This window comes from Triticum urartu, chromosome 7 (assembly GCF_003073215.2).
Source record: "Triticum urartu cultivar G1812 chromosome 7, Tu2.1, whole genome shotgun sequence".
NCBI lineage: Eukaryota > Viridiplantae > Streptophyta > Magnoliopsida > Poales > Poaceae > Triticum > Triticum urartu.
In genome coordinates this window covers 89,712,138-89,740,045 of record NC_053028.1, presented here as the reverse complement: position 1 = coordinate 89,740,045, position 27,908 = coordinate 89,712,138, and the positions used below count along the sequence as shown (strand labels likewise).

Genomic DNA, 27,908 nt, shown 5'->3' with positions numbered 1-27,908 from the left:
GATACATAGACAACACCATGTCCCTACTAAGCCTCTAGTTGACTAGCTCGTTGATCAATAGATGGTTACGGTTTCCTGACCATGGACATTGGATGTCGTTGATGACGGGATCACATCATTAGGAGAATGATGTGATGGACAAGACCCAATCCTAAGCCTAGCACAAGATCGTGTAGTTCGTATGCTAAAGCTTTTCTAATGTCAAGTATCATTTCCTTAGACCATGAGATTGTGAAACTCCCGGATACCGTAGGAATGCTTTGGGTGCACCAAACGTCACAACATAACTGGGTGGCTATAAAGGTGCACTGCGGGTATCTCTGAAAGTGTCTGTTGGGTTGGCACGAATCGAGACTGGGATTTGTCACTCCGTGTAACGGAGAGGTATCTCTGGGCCCACTCGGTAGGACATCATCATAATGTGCACAATGTGACCAAGGAGTTGATCACGGGATGATGTGTTACGGAATGAGTAAAGAGACTTGCCGGTAATGAGATTGAACGAGGTATCGGGATACCGACGATCGAATCTCGGGCAAGTATCGTACCGATAGACAAAGGGAATTGTATACGGGATTGATTGAATCCTTGACATCGTGGTTCATCTGATGAGATCATCGTGGAACATGTGGGAGCCAACATGGGTATCCAGATCCCGATGTTGGTTATTGCCCAGAGAGTTGTCTCGGTCATGTCTACATGGTTCCCGAACCCGTAGGGTCTACACACTTAAGGTTCGATGACGCTAGGGTTATAGGGAAAGTATGTACGTGGTTACCGAATGTTGTTTGGAGTCTCGGATGAGATCCCGGACGTCACGAGGAGTTCCGGAATGGTCCGGAGGTAAATATTTATATATGGGAAGTCCCGTTTTGGTCACCGGAAAAGTTTCAGGTGCTATCGGTAACGTACCGGGACCACCGGGAGGGTCCCGGGGGTCCACCAGGTGGGACCACCAGCCCCAGAAGGCTGCGTGGGCCAAGTGTGGGAGGGGACCAGTCCCAGGTAGGCAGGTGCGCCCCCCCCCCCACCACCAAGGCCAAAGGCGCAGGGAGAGTGGGAGGGGGCAAACCCTAGGTCCAGATGGGCCTTAAGGCCCACCCTAGGGCACCCCCCTCTCTCCCTCTCCTCTCTAGCCGCCACCCTAGATGGGATCTAGGGCTGCCACCTCCCCTTGGGGAGGGAACCCTAGAGGGGGCGCAGCCCCTCCCCTCCCCTATATATACTTGAGGTATGGGGCTGCCCAACATATGTGATTTGATCTCTCTCTTGGTGCAGCCCTACCCCTCTCCCTCCTCGTCTCTCGTAGTGCTTGGCGAAGCCCTGCTGGAGTACCGCGCTCCTCCACCATCACCATGCCGTTGTGCTACTGCTGGACGGAGTCTTCCCCAACCTCTCCCTCTCTCCTTGCTGGATCAAGGCATGGGAGACGTCACTGGGCTGTACGTGTGTTGAACGCGGAGGCGCCGTTGTTCGACGCTTAGATCGGAATCGACCGCGATCTGAATCGCTGCGTGTACGACTCCACCAACCGCGTTCTTGTAACGCTTCCGCATTGCGATCTTCAAGGGTATGAAGATGCACTCCTCTCTCTCGTTGCTAGTCTCTCCATAGATTGATCTTGGTGACACGTAGGAAAATTTTGAATTTCTGCTACGATCCCCAACAGAATATTCTCCACCACTTTGAATTCGTCCGTGCGTCGAACCTTCATGTACATTGGACTTGACATACGCCATGAACCTTCTTTTGGCCATTCATGTTTTGTCTCTTGCTTGATCGATGGAAGCCATGTCTCCTCCTTCGTTTTTCACATGCTGCAGTCTCTTTCGTGAGGGGACAGCCAGAAATCAGGTTACTTTCCTGCCCAATCGTGATTCATGCGATGGACAAGTTAATCATGGGTTGGTAAAATACAATGCATGATGGAATAAAAGTCATAAAGTGACACTCCCTCCATCCTTGGGGCCTCTTTGGATTGCATTGCAGGAAGTTGCAAAACATAGGAATAGGGAAAGCCCACGATTGTGATGTCATGTTCTTTGAATTCCTATGGCTACATGCAAAGGCCCGGGGCCATCCTCCTTTTCGGAAAAATGTACTTTGAATTCCTACAAGATTTCAAAATATAGAAATTTATAAATATGTGTCTTCGGAAAAAACATATAAAGTTTCCGGAATTGATGAGAGAAAGTAGAGAGATAACGTGCAAGTGCATTGGACGTCTCAAAGAAAAAATAAAATAAGGTTAGAGATTATGTTGAGATTCATATTATGGAATAAAAGGGCATAGAGATGTATTCTATAGGAATCTGGTGAAAAAAATTCTATGATCCAAAAGATTTTATGGATTGAAGTTCTAAAAAAAATCAATGAAATTTCTTCAATCCAAAGAGGAGCATGTAAGTATATTTGCTTTGTTTCTAAGTCAACCATTTTAAAGTTTGACCATGTTTATAAAAAATGACACCAACGTCTATAAATGAAAACCAAAACTAATGCCAACAGATACATCATGAAATATATTTTTCATTCCATTCATTTTGTATTGTTGATATTGTACTTCAATAAGCTTGGTCAAACATGATGACCTAGAGACAAAACAAATATCACTTACATTGTGGATGTAGGGAGAATGTGTTACGCTATTCTAGGCCGCTAAACTAGTGTCCAACCTCTTCGTGTCACAAGCTCGCTATATCAATGTACAAGCTCGTCCAAGTCTAACCATAAATTAATAGATGCTTATATGATATCTTAATCCCCGCTCATGGCGGGTAATAAAACCGATATGCGTACACCTCAAGATTTTTGGGATTTTGGGCCAACCCAATTAATCAAAAATTTATGCATACATATTTGCCTTGGGACAACCAAACTAGGGTGCCCTCTATGGAGGGTGCGGGAGGGCATGTGAAGCAATTCATGTAGCTTCTGAGTGTTGTATTGCAGTGCTCTGCCTTGGGTATTTAACTGTTTCCCCCGTATGTTTCTTTGAATTTTCATAGTATTTATTTCTCTTTCATCTTTTTCTATAGTTTCCCTGGTTTTTGTTTTGATTTTTTCTAAATTTTAACCATTTACCTTTAGTTTTTCCCGTTTTCACCCTTCCATTTCTGGTTCTCGTTACCTATGCAATAAATTTATATTTTACATGTGTGCTATGTTGCTAATACACATTAATAAACAAACACCATACAAATACAAACACATGGAAAGTGCACAGAGTGATTTGGGAAGTACACACACTAACTTGGACAAACTATGAACACTAATGCGGCAAATATGAACACAAACACAAGAAGTACACGTACAAACAAATGGGAAGTATGCGCACTAATTTTGGAACTACACATATAACACGAGAAGTACACACAAACAGAAAGAGAAGTATATACTCACAAAAGTGAACACTAACACATGGAAGTACACAAACTAATATAAGAAGTACAAGTATATTCAGTGGTAGTACAAGTATACTATGATGAGATCTACACCTTCTGTCAAAAACGTTCATCAAAACCTATCAATATGATATGTAGCTTTGAAGACATCGGCAAAGAACGCCGTGGTGAAAACAATTTGTAATTTGATGCTCGGTTCAAAAGTATATCAACATGAAATTTGACTCCCGAAAAATAAACACTTAGAGCAGTCCCTCTTGTCCCTGGTTGGATGGAAAAATCCCACCAATACAACCTAGTGGCAACTCGTGTCTAGCATGCAATGCTCCATGTGTCTCCACTAGATGTGATGTGGGATAATCCTGTTGGGCGTACCCTTAGTAAGTGATTATTCTTTCCTTTTTTTCATCTTCTTCTTGCCTTTTTATATCTTCTACTTTTCATGTTTTTTCCAACTCTCCTTTTTTGTTTTAAAACCATTTGCCATACTTTCATTTATATATATATATATATATATATATATTTCCTTTTAATTTTTTAATAGAAATGCATTCAATACTTTTGCTAGAAATGTTCATACCGCATTTTCACCTTTTTTAGCCTTCATAGTGATTTCTTGGTGCACAAAATAAAGAAAAGAGTAAAAGAAAGGTTTTGGTGTTCATGTAATTGATGAAATATTCTCTAAACACTCTAAACATGAACACAAAAACCTTTTTCTTTTGCTCTTTCACTCATTCAAAAAAGACTAGCAAACCACCATCACCACTAAAAAACTACATGGGACTAAGCAAAACAGCCCCCTCCCTCCCCGTTCCACACATGATCATCCATCGGTTATCCTCCCCACCATGGCCCCAGTCATCTATTGGGTATCTCATGCATTGGATATCCTCCCCAAACCATGATCTCGTTCATCCATCAGGTAACTTCCCCAAACCAAGACGTCCCCATTACCAGCATGTCTATATGTCCATGCCCAACCACATAGCAAGCAACACATGGTTATAAGAGACATCCTCCCCCAAAAGACTACCATGATTGAGGGGTTACTCTCGTCCTTATAAGTCATGATCTTCTCCCTCCGAAAAATGACATGGGTTCAAATCCAAGTATCCCATGATGCACTAGATTAGAAAACCCTTCTGAAAGAACTCACTCCATGTTTCCAAGTGATTAGTGGGGTTCCTTGGCTCCAATAAATTAGGAGCACAAGGGAGAGCAATGAACCATGTTAATATTATTAGACTGACTCACTACAATTCGATGTTAAAACTAGAGATCACGAGGAGAAAACAACCCTGGGCTCATGGGTTGCTCATGCAACTCATGAAACGGTCGTCAACCGCCCCTTAAACTTCCCCTCAAACAGGCCATGTTTCCTCGTTGTCACCGGACTGCAGCTGGGGAGATCCACGTCCTCCCCTACTCCTCTATGCTCTAAAGTGCATTTCAGGCTCCCACGCATGGCACTGCATCTCAGATCTGTTGAGGCGTGGATCTGGGTTCTGGTTTCTTGCCGGTACCAGTTTGGAGGCCTAGATCCATCATGGCAGGCCTCTCCTTAGGGTTGGCTTGGTGGATGGGATCTGCGACATGGTATGCTGGAGGTCCCGAGCGAAACCTCAGCACTTTAGTGTTGTCATCGGCGACACCTTCAGGGTGTCACGTCCCCCTTGGGGCTTTTTCATAGATGTATGTGCTCTCTATGTTCGTACTACGGGAAAAACCCACATCCATGCCTACAAACTTGAGGGCAGCGTGATTGCATCATATCCCTCCTGGGATGTCTTGGATCATGTGCTGAGGCTTCCTCGGCATTGGCGGTGGGCATCCTTGTTGGTCTCCTTCCTTATACATGTAACTGCATCTTCCAGTTTGTCGGTCCCTTCTGTTTGCTAGCAGAGGTGGGGCTCCTCGATCCTGAGCGGGGGAATAGAGGGGCCTCTTCGGCAATGATTCGCTGGAGACTTGGAGGCATAGTCTGGTAGTTTCTTCCATGAGACACGAGACCATTGAGTGTTGGTTCTTAGGTTTCTTCTAGTTGTGGTTCGACTACTCCTGTACTTCTACTCGATGGCACGCATACAATATCCAGCAGTGCACTTATGGTGCCTTTTTGGTTTTGTTGGTTGTGTGTAGTCTAGTTTTATCTTTCATTAGCTTGTATGAGGATTTTCTCAACACCATGTACAGTCCGTCCTGTTTCGAGAGAACAAGTAGTTAAAATAAGTGAAACAAGTAGCGATATTATTAGTCTGATCCATTATGCATATGTTTAAACTTTTTTTTCTCTGCAGAAAATCAGGCGGGGGACTCCCAGCGCCGGAAAGTGATAATAGAGCTCAGCCTCCATGGAGCCTGATTTTTGAAAAATTCAAAAATCAACCTTTGAAGTTTCAAAAAAAAATCTGAAAACAATTTACACATGTATATAGGGATGTGTACTACATATCTCTAAATTTTCACGATGAAATACATTCTGACGTGAGCTACAAAAAAATGATTTTCTAACACATGTACTATTCACCATAAAACTTCTTGAATCTACTTTTTTGTAGACCAAATCAAAACGTATTTCATCATGAAAATTTGCAGAGATGAAGTACACATCACTATACACATGTGTAAATTTTCTATATTTTTTAAACTTTAAAATTGATTTTTGAATTTTTCTAAATTTCGAGCTCCATGGAGCTCGGGATCCAAAAATCCACTCTCCGGTGCGGCCCGGCCCCATTTCATATAGAAACGAAACATCATGTTCATATGCTTGGACCTTTTGTTTTGCATTTGCTTTTCTTTTCCGTTTCGTTATTCCCTGGAGCATTAGCGTCCGGTATACAGTAGTGTGCCGTGTGAAATAAAAAGGCCATTACAAGAATCTTTGCCCCACTCGATCAATTGTTTGATTTTCTAGTCCCATGGAATGAGTGCCAACAGATAATCCAGCAAGCGTCAGCCATCGTGTGCTGGCAAAAACTAATAACTAGCCAACTGTTCTTCGTTTTAAAATATTTGTAAGTGGGCAGGGCTTCCGCAATGGTCGAGCGAGCATGGACGTGGGAGACTATTATTTTTAACCGGATAGTGGGAGACTTGAAGTCGAAGATAGCGCACATCGGCAGCTGGCGTGTTGCGTTCCCTGCACCCAATCGGGTATGTGCGGATCGTGCTACTGGCATGCGACCCCGCACGCGTGGCCGAGCCCTACCCCGAAGTTTAATAACCTGATCAGTGGTGGTGGTGGTGGTGGTGGTGGTATGGTATGGAGAATAAAGTGGATTGAAGTTGGTGGCGATTGTAGTGTGCGAGGAGACGCGGATAATTAAGAACGCCGATATGAGAGCAGTTCGGCCCGATCGATGTCCCGTGCCCGTGCGTTGCTCCCAATTTTTGGGGTTATTTTGGTTTCAAAGTTGATGTTTGTTCTTCTTTTGACGGGAGAAAGTTGATGTCTGTCTCTCAGTACATCGATGCCCAATCATAGCCTCATAGGTCATGGCTATGCATGTCTCGCCCTCGTTCGTCTTTCACATGTTTGCGGATAGGATAGGTTAGGTTAGGAACCAGCCGAACTCGTTTGGCTTTTCACCAGTACACCTGCTGGCCCATTCCGCGCACATAACAAACTTAAAATTCATAAAAGGGACAAATGTTGTTCTCACTTTGATCGGCACCCCAAATGAAAGTTATAAAACTATGCATGCCTGAATCAGATGCTTGCGTGTGCTGGCAGTGGAGCTAGCGCGGAATCATCTTACGTCTTTCACATCGCTCTCAATCTCCACTAGTTGATCACAAATAGATCTTTTTTATCCATCCGACGTGTATCTTGATCTTAATCCATGTAATGCACTTGTGCTTCTATAAATAAATCAGATCCAGCTACGATAGGTCTTTCTCAACATCAATCTGCAACTTTGAAATTTAACAAGAAAAATGTGAATATATAACACACTAACTTATATGGTTACCTTTATATGGTAGAAACTAATGATTGATATATTTTACTTCCTTCTATGGCAAATTTAATTGGAAAAAGATGCAAACATCAATAAGTTAACACTAATAGAATGTAAAGTACGTTCAAACAGGAGAGCATGATAAAGATAGCTATAATATATTATTTAGCGGCAATTTCAAATGCATATACATCAAATCACTTTACAACCATTACCATTTTTAAAGACAACATTAATAGTTTCTTAATTTGTTCTAGTGTCTTTACCTGATAGTCATGTCGTCTAGTTTTTAATAGTCTATGGTGTATCAAATCCTTTTCGCTTGTTACAACTGTGGATCTAGTCATTATAATTGGGGAATAAAATCTTCACATTATTATTGCAGCAAGCCTCGGCAAAGGGGCAAATGTTTTGTTTTCTGAAATTTAAAGTTACCCAGCTAGATCGTAGTTTGAATGGATAAACAAATTATGAAATAGCATAACCAATATTTTCTGTGTATGATAACTACCAAAGATGCGCCAATGCTAGCTTCATGACATGTGAATAGTGTGGTGTTGGCCTCCTCGTTGACTTTGTTATACTTGATTAAATATACTATATAGAGTATTTCCCATCATGCATACACTTGAATGTTACCATGGCCTCACAAAGCACACAATAATATTTCTTGCATGTGTTCTTATCATCTCTCGCTTTAAATCCTTCTTGCATTCCTCCTCCATCATTCGGAAACCTGCTTTGCAACAAAGAAAATGCCTTCAGACCACCACATCATCTACAGTCCAGTTCTGCCCATTTCATATTGAAAATCCCGCATTGTGTGCGTAAGCCTTGTAAAACTTCTAGACAAATTCCACACTCTCAAATGCCATACCTACAGCTAGCTTTATGTTCTCATCACAATCGGGTTTACATGATGAACTCTAAATGTTATAACACTCATTACTCATACCAGTCAGTGATTGTTATATAATTTTAAGCGAATTATGGTGAAAATGATACTCACATGAAATGGTCCACTTGTAGCTCTCTTTTTAAGTGTAATGAAGTTGTCCAAATCAACCGAAGGAGGTTAAATTTCCATATCATGTCTCCCTCCATCATTGGCAAGCTCAAATTCATGTTCGATTGATAATGCAACATCATGGCGGTTGGCATGATCAGTTTGTATCAAACGAGAATCATCAAATATCCCATGTTATGTGCGGTAAATTGCTAAATATGACTTTACATGAGCATCTCATAGTCTAATTTGCACATACTTATAGCACTAATGTGGATATGTCATATGTCAACAACTCATCATTTTCATGACCATCACTCTATTTCATGCCTAATGCATCTCTAACCTAATGATACTCTGACACTTCTACAGTCACTTAAGCTAGGCACCATTGTGGTGTTGAAGTTACGGAGCCTACTAATTTTATCATGAAATAGTACAATAACATGTCGCATTAGAATACATGCTAGGGAACATTGCCTAGTGATCAATCTATGGTTTCTCTTATGTAGCTTGTGAAAAGATTGGGAAAAAATTGATATACTTGCCTGTCGTCGTAATGGTAGTAAACTGTGGGCATTAGAAGTTCAGGTTCATGCTCCATCCATTAGCTTACATGTACATGTCTATGAAGAGGCTAAGGCATCTCAGGGGACATAGGGGAGTTGCAACCTTCAATTATGAGGGGAGACGGTCTCTAGTCTCAGTAGGGTGACTTGCAGCTGATGGAGGGTAAGCGGAACCAACGGAGTCCCTGTCGTGGCCAGGTAGAGGTAATTTCATGTCAAAATCGTGGCAAGCGCAGGGTGAGCTACGTTAAGTGGAGGTCTAGTCGTAACTTACAGAGGGCGTAGAGACTAATGACCTATGGAGGGTGAGTCCATCATGGTACACAAGTCAAAGATGAACCGATGAGTCACAAGGTGAGAATTCCTTCCTTCTTAGATAGGGGTTATTTGCTAATTGGTGTTTAAGGCGCTTGTAAGGGATTCGCCTCTCATCCTTGGCCTTCATTGTAGATTTGTTGTCCAATGAGGCAAGTTTCCTGGTTTTCAATAGAAACTACTTCTCGCCTAGTACCATGCCAAACATAATTATCGAATTATTGTTGTACTACTTAAAAACTAGCTTCTCTCTAATAATAACCACTTTTTGAGTAGTTACACAATTGCTCCACCAATAGATTACTTCCCAAATGTCCTAAGCCATTGTTTGAATGGTCACGGAATTGAGTCGCTAAATAGGCCCGAGATATTCACTGGCCCGCTCTCGCAGCCCGCGTAGCTATTCCCGAAATCAGAGGTCAGTAGCTCGACTTCGGCTAATATTCGGGATCGAGTGCTCGACTTACCGCTTCATCGTGGTTGAGGGAAAGGAACAGCAAACGAGCAGGAGAGGAGACGGACAAAGGTGCGACGTGGAGCTCCCGACGGTGCAGGTCAGTCCCTTTTCGCCCTCCTCCTTCTCTCTCTTCTCTCCGGCGGATCTGCCCCTCCCCCGCGTGCGCCCACCTCCACGCGCACTCACCTCCGCTGGCCGCCATCTGCATGACCCACCACCCACGCCCCCGCCCCCCATGGCCGATGGCACGGCAGCCTCTTCCCCACATGGATGCTTCTTCCTCTAGCCCCACGGCCACCGTACCCTAATCCTCTAATCTCCTCTAATCCATACTTGTAGTGACTACACCGTATGTGCTTGTATGCTGAGATTTTTTTCCTTTTGCAGGTCAATGGATTTGAGCATGGATCCACAACAGGCAGATCCAAGGTATTTGATGTGGGTTGTGCATGATGTTGGTCTGTTGGCCGTGTGATGTTGATATTATTTTTTTGCTTTTGGTCCTTTTCATGCTTGATTGATTGTACAATTTGTTGATTCATATGTTATACAAATACTTGATGCTTGATTTGTATTCTTGATATATAAGCATTCACAAAAATATTCATATATTGCATCAAGTACAATGTTCATCTGAGAAATGAGCAATTCCAATGTGTCGAATGGCCATCCAAACAATCTTCAAAATTTAGTCTCTCATACGAATTCCAAGTGAGAATTCTTTGCACATCTGAATAACAGAATTTGGGTTCAATGTCAATATCAAAGTCAGGAAGATTTGATATTGAGCCCAATTCAATTTCATGGCCTTAAATATCAACATCCAAACAGAGTGTAAGCGTATTTATAGTTTAAGAATGTCCATGTCATTTTCTTATAACATTATGAATTGTTTTACGTATACTTTTTGCACTAACCTATCAAGTGTCACACCCGACAGTTGCATGCTTGTATGTCTGTTGGTACACGGAACTTCCCAAATTCATTAAACCCAAGAAAATGCAAAGGCCATCATTTTAGAAAACCAGGGAGGGGACTCCTCGGCCCCATGTCATATAGAAAAGGAAAGAAAAACATCATCTTCTGCTGGTCATATGCTTGCACCTTTTGTTTTGTTTTTTTCTTTCTGCTTCCTTATTCCTTGGAGTAGTGGCATCCGGTATACGTAGAAGAAGCTGTTCAACTGTCTAGTATAATCTATCGAAATGACTGCCTGCAGATAATCCAGCAAGCGTGAGCCATCGTGTGCTGACAGAACCTAATTAACCAACTCGTTGCTCTCGTTTTAAAATATTTGGGAGTGGGCTAGCTTCCGCCATGATCGAGATGGTGCTCGTAGTGTGTGAGATGATGCAGATAATAAACAACGCGGAAAGTAGAATAGATCCCATGTCTCTCACACCATGTCCCGTACGTGCTCCGAAATTTTTCGACTTCTTTTGGTTCGAAAAGTTGAAGTTTGTTCTTCTTTTGACCGGGAAAAGTTGATGCTTGTTTCTCACTCCATCGATGCCCAATCATAGCCCTGTATGCATGTCCTTCTTCGTTCTCCACATGTTTGCTGATAGGATAGGAGGATAGCCAGAGTTGCATTCATAGGTGTTGGCCGAACTAGTGTGCCTTTTCGGTGTCAAGCTGCTGGGTGTGTGTGTCAGGAGAAGATCAGAAGTCACTTCTGATCGGCATAATCGCTCTGATCACAAACGATGGGTGTATGTAAGGAGATTGTGTCCCGGCTCCTTTTATGTTGAGACTTTGTATCGTGATGATCACGGAAAATAAGGAAGGAGAAAATATCAAAAGTCATGGAAACTCCTATGCATGTATGAATCAGATGCATGCGTGCGTGTGCCGGCAGTTGAGCTAGCGCGGGGACATACCAGTGAATTTTGGCCCTTATTTATCATCAACTTGCCGTCAAACATGGCTGCTTTTGTCATTTTATAAGATATATCGACCAGGGATGGGGAGTGTGGGTCTCCGCGTTGATCATCGCGTCCAGCACTCCACAAGGTCATGTTTCACTCAAATTATTTACTTATTGGGATTGATCAGAAGGTTGGATAATATAACTTTAGATCATGCGGAATGTTTATGCCAACAACTGGGGAGGAAGATGCCATTTGAAGAGGCTTGGTTTCTCAAGTTACGAGTGGCCCATATCAGTGGCAAAACCAGTGATGGGAAATAATTAGATTTACTATTTCTATGGTGTCTGAGTGTCAATTGAGAAATATAGGTTGTAACACGTCCAAATTGTACACCACGAAGCTTGGAGTGTTGCATAAAAATTTCTGAAATACACAAAAACTCAATTTCTCGTCGATGTTAGTGTATCAATGTTCAGGATCATCGACTTAGATATTAAAATTCTTGGTCTAGATAGAAAGCTAAGCTCCTATAAGTAATTTAAGAAATCTGCAAATGATCATTTTCCGTTTGTAGTCAAATTTGTTGATGGTCTAAGGCCCCATTTTTCCTTCCGCAAACGGGTATTGGTAGAATTCAAGAATTTTATCTGGACATTTTCCTTCTTTGCAGAAAAAAAAACTATATTTTCATGAAATTTATATATAACTAAGCTGAGAGCTACTCGGATGTCCAAACGAGCTGAAAATTGGCATGGGCCTCACGCACCTAAACATCTTCCATGCAAAAAAATGGATTTTTTTTAAATTCTAGTTTTAAAAAAATGTTCACCGAGTGCAGGTGAACTCGGGAGCCAGATAGCCACTCTCAGTAACTAATGCGCTATTTTATATGAATGACTATGTCTATCAACCAGATCCTAGAACAAACTCAGAAACTTCAAAAAAGAAAACATGCTAGTAATTTTTCTTATAGTCTAATCCATTTAGTAATGGTTAAGAATTAGTAATGGTCACCCTGAGTTATCCGGGAAATATCTTCTTTAAACCAGCCCAATTCACTATATTTCTATGTGACTATTACATGGCTAGGTTTAATGACTTTTCCACAAGAAATTGATGTGCCAGCTTACGGTGCTTATAGATTCACACTAAATACAACTTTGTATGTTGCTAATTAATAGGTAGTCGCAACTTACAGAAAATTTTATACTTCTACCAGAAGTCATGATAGTGATAGATTAACTCATCTTCATCATAATTCCCCTTCTTCCAATAACAAAAATAAATGAAAATGGATGTGGGTTGTGTACAAATTATAACTTTTTGGGTTTGTTCCAGTTCTCAACAACCCTCGATCATGTTGTAGAATGATTTTATGTTTATCACATCTCCACTCCGTCCGGTAAAAGGAGTGATTGTGTTGATTCATCTAACATTATATTGATCTTACACAACATGATGATGTAGCACTATATTGATAAATCGGTTCTACCTGTGGTAGCGTCTTCTCAACATAAATTGAAGATTAAATAGAAAATGTTTGTACCATCCTAGCATCTGGTTATCTTATTAGTTATTGTCTAAACTGGTGATTGATAAAATTACTCCTTTGTCATGGAAATTATTTATTGCAAACATTAATAAGTCAACACTAACACAATGCAAATTATACCCGAACAAGAGACGATAAAGATAACAACAACATATATTTTTACTGACACATTCAGATGAACACATATCAAATTTCCTCACAACCAATATTATTTGCAGAGATATTATCAATTTCTTAATTTTGTAGAGAATTTTGCATGCTAATTCTTATACAAATTTTTATATGGTCTTCACTAAGGATCCGATTTCATTATGTCGGGTCATTTTCGTTTCTGCCAACATGGCGAACGTCTTGTTTTTAAAATTCTATATTTCCTATCAAATAGTTCTTACTTCCTCAACATAAATATTAAAATTAATACATGAATAAATAGATCCACCAAAAAATATGCCTCGAGGTACAAGCAATGTCACCGCCAAACTTATCATACCAACACATGTTGCCTACATTATTTCAGACATGCCATTAAAATTATTTTCTCATTATTAATAATCCACTACGTGGTCATAGTCAAAAATGGTTTCATTATATATCTTAATGATCATTGGACAACTTTCTTGCGATGTGATAAAAACATTATTATCATATCGCTCTTGTACTATTCAAAAATTGAGGTGGCCTTAATGACCACTATGTTGAACTAAAGAGTTATATATAATTAATCTTCCTTTTTACTGCTTTGGGGGGATGTTAAGCCACTCACACTAAAATCATTGTTGTTGCTTTATATAATTGAGCAACACTCATGTCGAATCACAGCTGGAGTTATAAAAATATTTGTATTCTATTTTATAATTCATGATAACTTATTTTAGTCCATGACAAGATTGTTTGGATATGTAACACGCGTTGTGATCCTATCACTAAATTTTGCACCTTCTTCCCTAATCCAAGATTGTAGAAAGAAGATCTAAGACGGACATATGAAGAATGTAGTTAGAAATCCATAATAGAGTCCGACCACAATGAAAAAATTAATTATCCTCATCTAGAAACTTAGAAGATACTAGCGTGCCATGCATGTTCTATCTGCAATAGTAGATAATTACAGTGTTCATGACAAATTCTTTTATTTGCACCATAATTATCAGCGTCCCATGCATCTCCTATCTGGAATAGTAGCTTGGTATGAAGAATTGTTTTTGTAGTATCTCCAATGATAAAAATATATAGGCGTCCACTTGAGCTTAGAAATCTCATTAAACTCTGAAGTCTTAATAGGTACCCTTTTACATGTAACATCGTTTCCCTACATCTATCTGACGAATAAATGTATGGGTGGTGTAGTTGTTTATCATGTTAGTCTCAGACCGAGAACTCCTATTCCGCGCGTAACGCGAACAATAGAGAGGAAACACACACACCCCAGTGTTGGACGACGCGTAGTGGGCCTCGTTTGCTGGCCATGGTTCATTGTTACATTCCGTGACTGGTTTCCGCTTTATCTATGCACGAAAAAGACATCCTCTTCGGTCCCGTTTGTGCCAGCTAACGAAGCAGCTCTCACGCGCCCCGCTCGCATTGGTCTACCCAATACGCTAGCTGCTCGCTCTGTCGATTCACAATTCACCGCTCGACCATTGACATCTAGGGGGAAAAGGTTCATGGGTTTAAAAAAACACGGATACGAAAAAGTTCATGAATTTGTTAAAAAAAACATATGTAAGAAAAACATGGAATCAAAAAGGTGTTCACAAATTTAGAAAAGTTCATGAATTTGAAACATATTCCCAATAAATGAAACGAAAAAAAAGACATAAAAACTGAACTGTATCTAGTTTTTTCAGGGGTGCATATTTAGTAGCTTGCCAAAATCTATGCTTGCAAGAGGCTTATATGGGCTGGCCCGGTATGGGAAGCCTGTGAGCGATGTGTCACTTAACAAAAGGGAACGATGCCTTAACCGCTGAATAGGGATTGGCACCACAGACAGGTCACAGTCTGATGCTCCTCGTCTTTTTTGTATTTCTTATTTCAGGAAAAAGTACAAAAATAAATTATTTTAGAAAAATTGTGAAAAGGTACAAAAAGTTTGTGAATTCAAAAAGAAATCATGATTTCAAAAAATGTTCATGAATTAAGAAAAATATAATTTAAAAAAAAGTGTGAACTCAAGATATGTTGGTAAATTGAAAAATGATCGGTGATTCAAAAAGTATTGACGTTCTAAAAAAGTGTTGACAAATTTTTTAAAACAATGTGTTAATAAAATATTCCTGAATTTGAAAAATGTTCATGAATTGAGAAGTCACGAATTCAAAAAATTGTTTGTGAACCGAAAAGGTTCATGAATCAAAAGATATAAGTTAAATTAGAAAAGATTACAGATTCAAAAAATGTTCATGAATTAAAAAAATAGTTGTGAAAAGGGCAAAAATGTTTGCAAATTCAAAAATCTGTAAAATTAAAAACTCTTTGTAATCCTTTTAGAATTATGTTCCAAAAATGTTCACGAATTCATAAACAAAATGGAAGGAAAAAATCGCAAAACAGAAAAAAAATGAATTTGAAAATAAATCTGCAAAACTAAAAAATATGCACGTTCTCAAAAAAATATAGTGAACCCAAAAAATGTTTGTAAAATTTCAAATGGAAGAATGAATATTAAAAAATCTAAAAGATAAAACAATACGAAAAGACCTAAAAAAACCTGAAAGAATCTGAAATAGAAGTACAGCTTTGTTGCGCCGTCTCAACCCACAACCCACGCAATGCAACCTCCCATACCAGGCCCTTCGTTTTGCACTAGGGCTTTTTCTGACTAAAATCTAAAAAGTGACCGCACACTATTCGACTAGAACGAGTGGCCGGCTCCTGGCCGCTCGATCTGGCTCCTATCGTCGCACAACGCACCCGCTACCAGACAGCGACAAAAGTCGCCCGCTACCCGACAACGACAAGCGCGTGCATGCTAACCCCATCCCGCTGCTATCTCTCTTCCTCGTCTCCAACTCTCCATTAGTTCTGACTGCCGAGCACGTCGGCGTTGATGCCCGGGAAGTCAAGGGGGAGATGGCGGAACCGGAGGAGCGCGGCGAGCAGGTCGGCCGTGTAGCCGAAGCAGCAGCGCTGCCATTTTCTTCTTCCCTTTTTCGAGTTGTATGATAGCTCTGCCTCGCCATGGATGGCCAGCCTCGAGCAGCAGGTAGCAACGTGAGGCTGGGAGGTCTTCTCCTCCACGTATCCCAATGACGGAAAGATCGACCAACCGGCGGTTGTCGCCGCCACAACTTGCGGTCCTCCTCCCGGGTGGTGGAGTTGCTCATCCCCGGTGGTAGTTGCACACACCTTAGTTGGTTTTGTAATGTAGTTTAGTTGTACACATATTGATGTTTAATTGACTTATAATGTAGTTTAGTTACACACACATTGATGTTTAGTTGGCAGAAAGACTAGTTACACATACATATGCTCAGTTGGCTTGTAATATAATCCAGTTGCACACATATTGATGTTTAATTAGCAGGACACTAGTTGCACACATATATGCGCAATTGACGCGGCAATGTAGTCTAGTTGCGCACACATTCATATTTAGTTGTTTGGACTAGTTACACATATATGCTCAGTTGGCGCGGCAATGTAATCTAGTTGCACACACATTGATATTTAGTTGGCAGGACTATTGGCACACACATATGCTCAGTTGGCACGGCAATATAGTCTAACTGCACACACATTAATGTTCAGTTGGTATGACTATTGGCACACACATATACTCAGTTGACGCGGTAATGTAGCCTAGTTGCACACACATTGATGTTTAGCTGGCAGAACTATTTGACACACACATATGCTCAGTTGGCGCGCAGTATAGTCTAGTTGCACACATATTGATGTTTAGTTAGCAAGAAGACTAGTTCGTCGAAACATCCCCACACGAGATCTACTTTTGAAGAGCACGTCGCGAGGTTTCAACGGTGAAAATGGATCTAAATTTCGACACATAGTTTAAAAGATATGTCTTTTATATTTTTGAAAAACCAAAATTTAATGCACAAGGTATGAACATGAGGAACATTAATTTAGCGGCATGCAGGCATCCATCACATGAAAAGATACCACATAGAAATAATTAATTAACAGTGTCCTTTTTAGTCACAGAGATGACTAAATAACAACAGGTTACCCTAAAAAAGCCGGCCGCCCAGAGCGTTAGTGGGCAGCCAGTCGCCGCTAGACGCGTCCCTTTTTCTTACCAGTACTGAGACGTAACAGGTGCTCCAAATGCAATAGCTATAGTTTGATATAAGAATCCATTTCTCAAAGTAATGGAAACTATTCTCTTATAGGAAATGGTTCAAAAATTCGTTCGAACCGCATGCTCAAGCCGCTCGGGTCTCCTTGCATAGTTAAATCATTCTGTACGCATCAAAAAAATTGAATGGTTATGTTAACTGGGCGACCCTTGACCATTGAACTTTCAAAAAAGTTCATAGATTTGCAGAAAAAGTTCATGAATTTTAAAAAATCATGAAATTGAAATTTTTTCATAGTATTTGAAAACAATTAACAAGAACTAAAAAATCAAAAAAAATCATCAAAGTTGAAAAGTTCATCGGTTTTTGAAAAAAGTTTTTGATTTTTTTTTAAAGTTAACCAAAATTGAAAAAGTAGTTCTCAAATTTGAAAAATTCATCTATTTTTAATAAAGCTCATCGATTTTGAAAAAAATCATCTATTTTGGAAAAAAGTTCATCGGAATTGTTAAAAAGTTCATATTTTTTAAAATGTCATATCTTTTAAAGAAAGTTAGGGAATTTAGCAATCGAAAAATATAAAAAAAAACCGATCCAAGAAAAAAGGAAAAAGAAAGAAGAAAATAAGGAAATTAATAGAACCAGATATCGCTGGTTCAAATCACACTACTACCTTGTGCAGTGTTTTTTCATTTGAAAAAAAGGGAGAATGGGTCGGCCCATCGGGAGGGGAGGGGGTGGCCCCCTTTGCAAATAGTGAAGGAACGGGTGCCTCAAGTGCCATTTAGGAAATGCCAGACGTAGCTCGGTCTAGCCTCTAGACGCAAGGGAATGGGTCGTCCCAGAAATATAGCGCATTTAGCTTGAGTTTTTTTTCTTGTTTTCTATGTGTATTTTCTTAACTGTTATTTTCATCGGTTTTCTTTCGCTATTCTTTAGTTTTCTTCTGTTTCACATTTTCTTTTTTTTCCTCTGTTTCTTTGGTTTTATCCTTACTTTCTTTTAAAAAAATTCTACATGTGTATATTTTTTCATACACATCGTATATTTTTTATATATATCAACACATTGTTAATACACAGTTAACATTTTTTGAATACATGATTCAAACATTTAATGCGTATTTTGATCTCTAGTTTTTCTCATACACAATAAGCTTTTAATATAAACTTTCAGTGACTTTTGTACAATTTAAAAAAATACATGTTTACTATTTTTCCGAATACTTTTTTCAATGTGTGTTAAATATTTTTTTTCATATAACAGCAAATTTTTTATAAGTGGTGTGCGCAATTTTGTACACTGGATATAACATTTTTTCAAATGTACCATACATTTATATGAATTACAATAACATTTTATTTACCTTGTATAAACAGTTTTTGACAAATTTCACATAAAATTTTAAAACATGTAAAATAATTATGCTATGGTGCTATCAATATTTTAAAATGACTCTAACAAATTAATAACACAGTGTTTATATTTCAAATTTGAGGATTTTTTATGTTTCGAAAAATATTTTTTGCAATATAGATATTTCAGCATTTATTTTGAAAATATGAACAAAAAAATAAACTAACTTGCACGGAGCTACTTGTGCCAGCCCAATAATAGCAACGGGGAAAGCGCCTTGAGCGAGACCTTCTTTAGTCTCGCATCAAGCGATACATAGCTGCTTTTATCTTTCCGGGCGCGGCTACATATAATTTATGCGAGAGTACCTCGGCGGCATATCCTATTCAGTGCTTCCGGCGCCAGTTTCTTCGACATCCGCAAACGGGCGCACACTACTGCCCTTATTTGGGCTGAAACATTCTCCTTCTTGTTTTACCTATTAACTTTTTTAAAAAAAAGTGCTGTGTTGTTCTTTATTTTTCAACACATGTCTACTTTTTCATAGACATCTTATATTTTTTGTATATATCAGGAAATTTTTCATACACATTTAACATTTTTGAATACATGCTTAGAAAACATTCAAACATATTTTTTGATGTCTATTCTTTCTCATACACATTGTATTTTTTCATATACATTTTCAATATTTTTGACATTTTCATATACAATTTTGACATTTTTCAAATACATGTTTACCATTTTTCCAAACACATGTTTTAAAATAATTTTTTGAATGTGTGTTAAATATTTTTCAGATACATATTGAAACATTTTCTTTAAAAATAGGAAATATTTTATATGCATTGGATAAAACATTTTTATATGTACCACACCTTTCAATGAATTATAGGAACATTTTTATTTACCTTGTATAATTTTTTTTGACAAATTTCATGTGCATTTTTAAAATAGTTAAACATTTTAAATATATAAAACTATTGAATTCTAACCACATTTTTAAAGGAACACCAACAGATTAATTACACTATGTTAATATTTGAATTTTGAGATTTTTTATCTTTAGAATAATATTTTTGGATTATAAATATTTAATTATTTCTTTTGATAATACGAACAATAAAATGAAATAAACTGCAGTAAGCTACTTGTGGCGGCCCAATAATAGCAACACGGAGAGCACCTTGAGCGAGACCTGCTTTGGTCTCACGTCAACCGATACATAGCTGCTTTTATCTTTCCGCCCGCGGCTATGTAGTGCTCTATGTGGGAGTACCTCGGCGGCATATCATATTCAGTGCTTCAGGTGCCAGTTTCTTCCACATTCGCAAACGGGCGCACACTACTGCTCTGATCTCGGCCGGCCCATTCTCCTTCTTTTTTTGCCTGTTAATTTTTTTCAGAAAAAAGGTGCAACGACGGGATCTTACCTGCAACCTCATCCCTCCAAACGAAGGACTGCAACTACCAGGCCATCTAACCCTCTTGTGTAACCTTACTTAGTTCTTTACTTTCATTTCGTTCTACAGTTCGGTTTGTTATTTACCTTTTTCTTTTCTTTTTCTTTAAATTTTTCTGTTTTCTTAAAAACGGGGTTTTATAAAAAATTCGTGAACCTTTTTAAACTTAGATGAACTGTTTTTCAATTTCATACACTTTTTACAAATTTGATGCACTTGGTTCCAAGATCTATGAACCTTTTTGATTTAGATAAAATATTTTAAATTTTGATGAACTTCTTCAAAATTTGATTTGCTTTTTTTTCAAATTCGATGGACTTTTATAAAAAAATCAATAAAGTTTTCAAATTTTATGATTTTTTATGTTAATGATTTTTTTATTGAATGAAGTATTTTCAAGTTCGATGAAATTTTGAAATATTTGATGAACTTTTTAAAAATTGCTGAACTCTTTCAACTTCATGAAACTTTTTTGAATTCACGATATTTTTCGTTTTGTGCCAACGACTTCCTTTTTTCAAATGTGATCGAGGGAACCAGGGAAAAGGACGTGAAATCTAAATGGGCCGTCTCACTAGCGTCGGCGAATTGGCGCCACAGAAGCTCCCTGGTGCTTCAAGCGCCAAATTGGAGCTCCCTACATCGGCTCACCCATAAGCGTTGACAGTGGTCTGGGCCGTTAGCAAGTGTGCATCAGCACCGTGTTTTGTTATGTTCCTCATGAAAATTATAAAAACAATATTAAAAATCAATTTAGTTAAATTTTTAAATGTGTGCATCACACATTTAAAAAATGTTCATGCAGTTTAAGTTCACTAAACTTTCAATAAATGTTTGTACATTCAAAAAACTACATGTGACACTTAAGAGATATTTATGCAATGTAAAAATATGTTCACGTACTTCAAAAAATATCTTACAGTTAAAAAGTGACATTTCAAAAATACTCACGCATTTTATTTTTTTATTTGAAATTTATTAAAAAATCGTAGTTTAAAAGAAATGTTTTGTATGATTCAAAAAAATGTTCAACGTGTATTTGCAAAATATTAACACGTATTTGGAAAAAAATAAAACATGTATATGGAAAAATGAAAATCATGTATTTGATGTGGATCAAAAAATACTCTGCGTGTAAACAAAAAGTGTACAACTTTTATTGAAAATTTGACACATATTCGAGAAAAAGAAAAAAAGAAAAAAAACAAATAGAAGAAAACCGGCAAAGAACCGTAGAGAAAAAAGATGGAAGAAAAAAAAAAGAAAACCAAACAAGAATAAGAAAAAGGAAAAAATCCTGAAGCAATGCACACCAAACCAAAAAAACTAGCGCCGCAAAAAAAAAGACGTTACCTACACGCATAGAAAAACTGCTTTGCGTGGCCGGCCTGTTCGCGGGATCGCTGAAGGCGAGACAAAGTTATTTCTCGCTGTGACGATAAATAGCCCTAGCGCTTCCTTCTTGGTTGACTCGCAAATATGCCGTGTCGGCCGGTCCAGTCTCTCGCTTTGTCCATCTGCTTTGCCCGGACAGACCGACACTGCCAACCATCCCCATCCGAGCCTTGCTCGGTCGCCTCCCTTTTTATCCCCTTCTTTCTCTTCCTCATGTCCAAAATCCTATAAAATTGCCTTGCAAACTTGCCAGTGATCCCACGGTGATTCCTTCCTTAGTTTCAGTTCCTTAGATTGTTAATAGAGCGCCCTTGCACGAAGGCACTTTGGTGCATCCCCACCAGAATTGAGAGTTTCGTCGACAGACACGACGAAAGAACCTCGTCAAAATTCTTTATAAACCCGTGGACAAGACTGCTCGGGCAAAAATCTCGCGGTTCCACGGCTTCATCCTTCTTTGGCAGAAATGAGACCAGGTCCTTGTTATTGGCAGGCATTCCACGCATATCTCTGCGGTAGAAGCACTACAAGGCCTTCATGAAGTCCCTGTTTATGCGGTAGAATCTACCCGTGAAGTCTTTCGGCCCTGGAGCTTTGTCAGACGACGTCGATTTGGCAATGCACTCCACCCCTTCACAAGAGAATGAGAGTTCTAGGTGCAAGAGGTCCATTGATGGTAGTTGCAAGGCATCCAGATCGAGAGCATATGCACGTTCCGGTGCACCAATACCTACACAGTATTCATCCACTACAGTCACAGACTCGCAGTTTTATCCTGCCCCATATAGATTTCTTCATTGTTGCGCAGGATCGTGATCACATTACGCCTCCGGTGGTGGTTGGCGTGTTGGTGAAAAAAATGCATATTCATATCTCATTTCCATATGCATAAGAAGCGGGAGCACTGCCTTGCAATTGATCGCTCAAATGAGCATAGGCCCAACAGCTTCCTTATCAGTAATTTGTATAGGATAGTCTCCTGAGATGACAAAGATCTAGATTCTGCCGCCATATCCAAAAGACAAATAACTTTCAATGCAATGGCAATCAACAACTTGATGTTACAAGAAAAATTATCGTCGTAGGTTCTTTGTGGTGGCTTTAAGTTCACTATTAAGTGCAGTGAAAGGATCCCAACGTCTACAGTTTCCATAACCCCCTCCACCTTCATCCAAAAGGCCTCGAACTTGAACCTCTTACCCATCCTAGCGTTGATACCCAGTAATAGTGGACAATGATACAATATGGCGGTTCCAGGAGCCGCAAGGAAGCAAGAGGGGTATAGATCTTCCTAGGATGTTGTGGCAAAACATGATCAATCTTTTTCATCGTTGTGTGCTCCCTTTCATTGGACCAGGTGTATCAACATCTGTTCAGGGAAATCTCCTTCAGCTCCAATGTGCCGGTACATTTAATCCGGGGATGTTCCACACAGGTAGCTTCAATTGTTGTGTAGCCATAGAAATAGCCAACAACACAGTCCACCCTTAATATTGAGGCTTCATCATGCATAGATAAGAGTTAGATGTAATCTCTCTTGAAAGAAAAAGAGGTCGGAGATTACACCCAGGGAGGGATGAAGGCAAATTGTTCCCCAAGGATGATCTCATGCAAGATTATTAGCTTTCGTAATTAATTTCCACATATGTCATAAGAAGTGAGCATCCAACTCTATCATAAGAATTTATCATGTCTAGCTTGAGTATAATGTATATGCTTCACCACATTGTTGTACTTCATAATATATGAACACTCATATACCGTAATAATGTTGTCAGTGATTAACTGCCAAGGACGACGGCAGATTGTTCATCAGAAATAATCTTAGGGAACATTAAATTATTTAGGGGAAAACTCGATGCATTTAATTATTCAATGTGCTCGGCAAACTTCGAGATAACCAGGTCCGAAATCAAACCCGAAGTTACATCTAGACAAGTTTTACAAAACACAACCTTCCCTTGTTAGACGGCGTGTTGCACCATTAGCCGCACGATGAGCCCAACATATGTTGAAGTTCCCCGACTGCCTCAACAAGCATTTCGTCTCCTCAATAACCGTATGTACGTCGATCTATCTTGCCCCTCGGATTCCAGCCAAGATGCTACGACCTAGCTGCCGGTCTCTACTAGGAATCTTTCAAGCCCAAGTCCTCTTGACAATTATGTTGCTCGTCTGCAAGCAATGAGCTTCGTCAACGCCGAATCCAAGACGTGAGGGAAAAAACGGCACGCTCCCGCCACGAACGCTCTATGATGATCTCGTAGGACTGCCCCTGCCTCCTTTGCCCAATCCACAACACCATCCACATTAGCTTTCACCCACCCTTCCTCCGAAGGAGACCAACGCCGAACACGCGCACCTGCCGCCGACACTAACCCTGCCGACGTGGGGACGTTTCTATTCCATGCGCCATGCCATTCCTCCAATAGCCTTCAGGTGCACCTACTTCTGGATGCAATCTTATACTACAACAACATTCATGGTTTTTGTAGTAGCTTGTGAATTTAAAGCAACAATCGATTAGGTTATTTTTGCCTTCGCGGACGGTCACGAACGTCACGGAAGCGCCCGCTACATCTGGCCGCGTCAGGCCGGTCGTGACCCAGCAGCCTCCGTTCCAGGCCCATATTGGCTCGCGCGCCAGGCCGGCCGATCTCTCGCTTTCCCCTACCAAATCCTGACATCCCGGCAGCTGCTTTGCATAGGCAGCCCGACACTGCCGACCATCCCCGTCGGAGCCTCCTCCATCGCTCCCCTTCCTTTTCTTTTCCTCCTCCCGTCCTCTCCAAAACCCCCCATTAAATTCACTTCCAAACTCGCTCGCCATCCCTCCCTCTCGCACAGATTCCCCTCCCCCTTCCCCCGGAAACTAGGCCAGCCATAGAACCAGCTCGGCTCGGTAGAGGATGCGGGGGCCGGGGGCGGTGAAGGCGGGGAGCCGGCCGCCGTGGCTGGGGCTGAGCGCGGCGGTGTGGGTGCAGGTGGCGGGGGGCGCCAGCTCCACCTTCGCGCTCTACTCGCACGCGCTCAAGCTCGCGCTCGGGGTCGACCAGCGCCGCCTCGCGCTGCTCGCCGTCGCCTGCGACGTCGGGGAGAACCTCGGCCTGCTCCCGGGCGTCCTCTGCAACCGCCTCCACCCGGCCCTGCTCCTCCTCATCGGCGCCGCCGCCTGCGTCCTCGGCTACGGCGCCACCTGGCTCGCCGTCTCCGGCGCCGCCCCGGCGCTGCCCTACTGGCTGGTGATCTCCCCCTCCTTCTTCCTTGCACTTCAATCCGTATATTCATTAGTAAGTACAATTTAAATCCTCGATTGGCTCTGAGGTCGATTTCGTAAGATCCCTTTTTGTTCACTGGTTGCGGTCTGTTACATGGGAATTGAACTGCTCTCGTTCAGTAAATTCAGGGGAAAGTAGAGTAGCATTCTTTTGCGCCAAGTGTCTGCTTTTGCAGCTGCAAGTTAACATCTTGTGGACTAATATATGGACGAATATGTTCCCCGTAAACAAACGTCCCTTTCTATGATCCCAACAACATAAATATAATAGTGAACAAACACTAGCAATCAAGTAAGCGCCAGTCATATATTTGGCCAAAGGGAAGCACCATTTGGCCTTGTCCGCTGGCAATGTGTGTGCACACATGGAGGATTCTCGCTTCAGCCTTTCGTGTCAATCTTTGCTTTGATTGTAGGGTATACTGTGAATTGACTAGGGGCCTTTCTCCTGTATTTTATTACAGGTATGGTTGGCATTGTGCCTTGCTGCAAACAGTGGCGCGTGGTTGGGGACTGCCGTTTTGGTAACCAACATGAGGAACTTCCCTCTCAGCAGAGGTGCCGTTGCCGGCATCCTTAAAGGCTACGCCGGCCTAAGCGCCGCCGTCTACACCGAAATATACACCGGCATACTTCATGATTCGGCCGCGAGCCTTTTGCTTTTGCTCGCTCTCGGGGTTCCTTCGGTGTGCCTTCTGACAATGTACTTTGTTCAACCCTGTCAACCCTCTCTGGTGCCGAATTCTTCAGAGCAAGTTCACTTCCTCTTCACACAAATCGGGAGCATTGTTCTTGGGGTTTATCTTGTTGGGGCCACAATATTGGATCATGTCGTAACACTTAGTGACGCAGTGAACTACTCTCTGGTTGTTATTATGGTCCTTCTGCTCTTTGCGCCGGTTGCAATACCCTTGAAAATGACATTGTTTCCAAGTAACCGAAGAAAAGGCCCGTCGGACTCTTCCGGCGCTGATAGTGATCATACAGAACCATTTCTTCCACCTTCTGCCTCCGGATCAAACCTTACTGATCTAGACGATGAGGATTCCTTCGATATTGACATTCTCTATGCAGAGGGTGAAGGGGCTGTAAAGCAGACAAGAAGAAGACCAAAAAGAGGAGAGGACTTCAGATTTCGTGAAGCACTGCTCAAGGCAGACTTTTGGCTTCTTTTCGCAGTATATTTCATCGGTGTTGGATCTGGAGTCATGGTCCTTAACAATCTAGCACAAGTTGGAATTGCAGCAGGTGCTGTGGACACCACTATATCACTCTCTCTGTTCAGTTTCTGCAACTTTTTTGGCCGTTTGGGAGGTGGTGCTGTTTCGGAGTATCTTGTCAGGTAATGAAGTATCTTGTTTTACTGGATCACAGTTATTCTTCAAATGTAGAGTTTGTCAATCTCGTAGAGATTTTCTACCTACTGTGATATAGTACCATGTTAGCTAGGTAACCTTTCTAGTTTAGGAATCAACTGTTTCCCTAGTTGAATGACCAAAGCCTCCATTCCAGTTTCAAATTAAGTCAAACAATTTTCACTCTTGCTTAGGGCCGGGACTGTTTTCTCCAGTCCCAGCTGTATACAAATTTGCAATCAACAAAAAAATCGAGTGGGTGGGTACATGGTTGATATACCCTGTTTTAGAATTTGAATTTTGGTATGACCATGGTGCTTGTTTTGCAGGTCATGGACAATTCCCCGGACAGCACTGATTATATGCACCCAAGTAGTGATGATATTCACATACCTGCTCTTTGCATTGGGTCTCCACTCTACACTTCACGTCGCCGTTGCCTTGCTTGGCATATGCTACGGTATCCAGTTCTCGGCGATGATCTCAGCATCATCAGAGCTATTCGGGTTGAAGCACTTTGGGAAGATCTACAACTTCATCTCGCTCGGGAATCCACTCGGCGCGCTCCTGTTCAACAGTCTCGCAGGATATTTCTACGATCTCGAGGTGGAAAAGCAGCACGCCACGACGACGGACTTTGACGTCGCGTGCCATGGCCCCAATTGCTTCAGACTCACGTTCTTTATTCTGTCTGGCATGGCCTGCTTGGGCACACTGCTGAGCATAGTCCTGACCGTGAGGATCCGGCCGGTGTATCAGATGCTCTATGCCGGTGGATCCTTCAGCCAGCCCAGGAGCTCCGCACATTGACTGACGTCGACCGGAGCTCTCGGATCCCTGGAGACACGATGATCGGACAGCTTGCTTAATGATCTGTTGTAATTTATTGCACTTGAAATATGAGCATGGGCTCTCATTTTTGTGGTCTGTATTGCCATCCTGGGACGTGGGTCTTGGCTAGTTCAGATCTGGATCTCCAGGATGAGGTATCATATTGAAGGGTTATAGTGTACTGATGCATGAACCCGAGGATATAATAACTGGGATCGCTACACTTGTAGAGTAGCGATTTGTAATATTCTTATTCACCCCAGATATCATGTATTATTTGGATGGTTCTCAGGCTGTGACAAGCCAGCCATGTAGAATGATGCCCGTACTACTGCTTACTGGTGCTCTCTCTGTATACCACTGAAAAATCTTTTTAAAATGCTAGTATCCGTTGTCTTGGTAACATGCCACTGCTGCTTATAATTTTTTATTTCAATTTCGATCAGATTTAAGCACCGAAGTGGATATAGATCTGCATCTTGGTCTCGCTAAGAAAACTGCACTGAAGCTGACAGATCTATATCTCTGCACAGCAGGACGTGTTACCGTCCTTTCATTTGCTACCTGCTGTCAGTTTATTCCACTTTCTCTGTCTGTGGCATCATATACTCTTGAAAAATTACCTGATATCGGTCCATCGCCGGGGCAATTGGTCGGTCGTGTGCCGTCCAAAATCTTGAGGAGGTCTTAGGGGTGTGCCGTGTGCGACCTGGGTAGATTTGGTGGATGTGATCATGTGTCGGCTCCCGGCTACCTTGCGAAGAGTTTTTTTTTTAGGGGAACCGTGCGAAGAGCTTGATCAGCACTAGTAGCAAATGGGCCAGCCCATGTAG

The 27,908-nt window shown here is 41.0% G+C and overlaps 1 protein-coding gene across 1 annotated transcript; it reads left to right on the top strand.

Annotated features, from left to right (window-relative positions):
* The first annotated feature begins 24,282 nt into the window (after positions 1-24,282).
* Positions 24,283-27,478, top strand: LOC125519912 (protein NUCLEAR FUSION DEFECTIVE 4-like). Its single transcript, XM_048684691.1, has 3 exons — positions 24,283-24,854; positions 25,354-26,231; positions 26,574-27,478. Exons 1-3 carry the CDS (start codon positions 24,522-24,524, stop codon positions 27,052-27,054), a joined length of 1,692 nt encoding a protein of 563 aa, XP_048540648.1. The 5' UTR covers positions 24,283-24,521; the 3' UTR covers positions 27,055-27,478.
* The last annotated feature ends 430 nt before the right edge of the window (positions 27,479-27,908 follow it).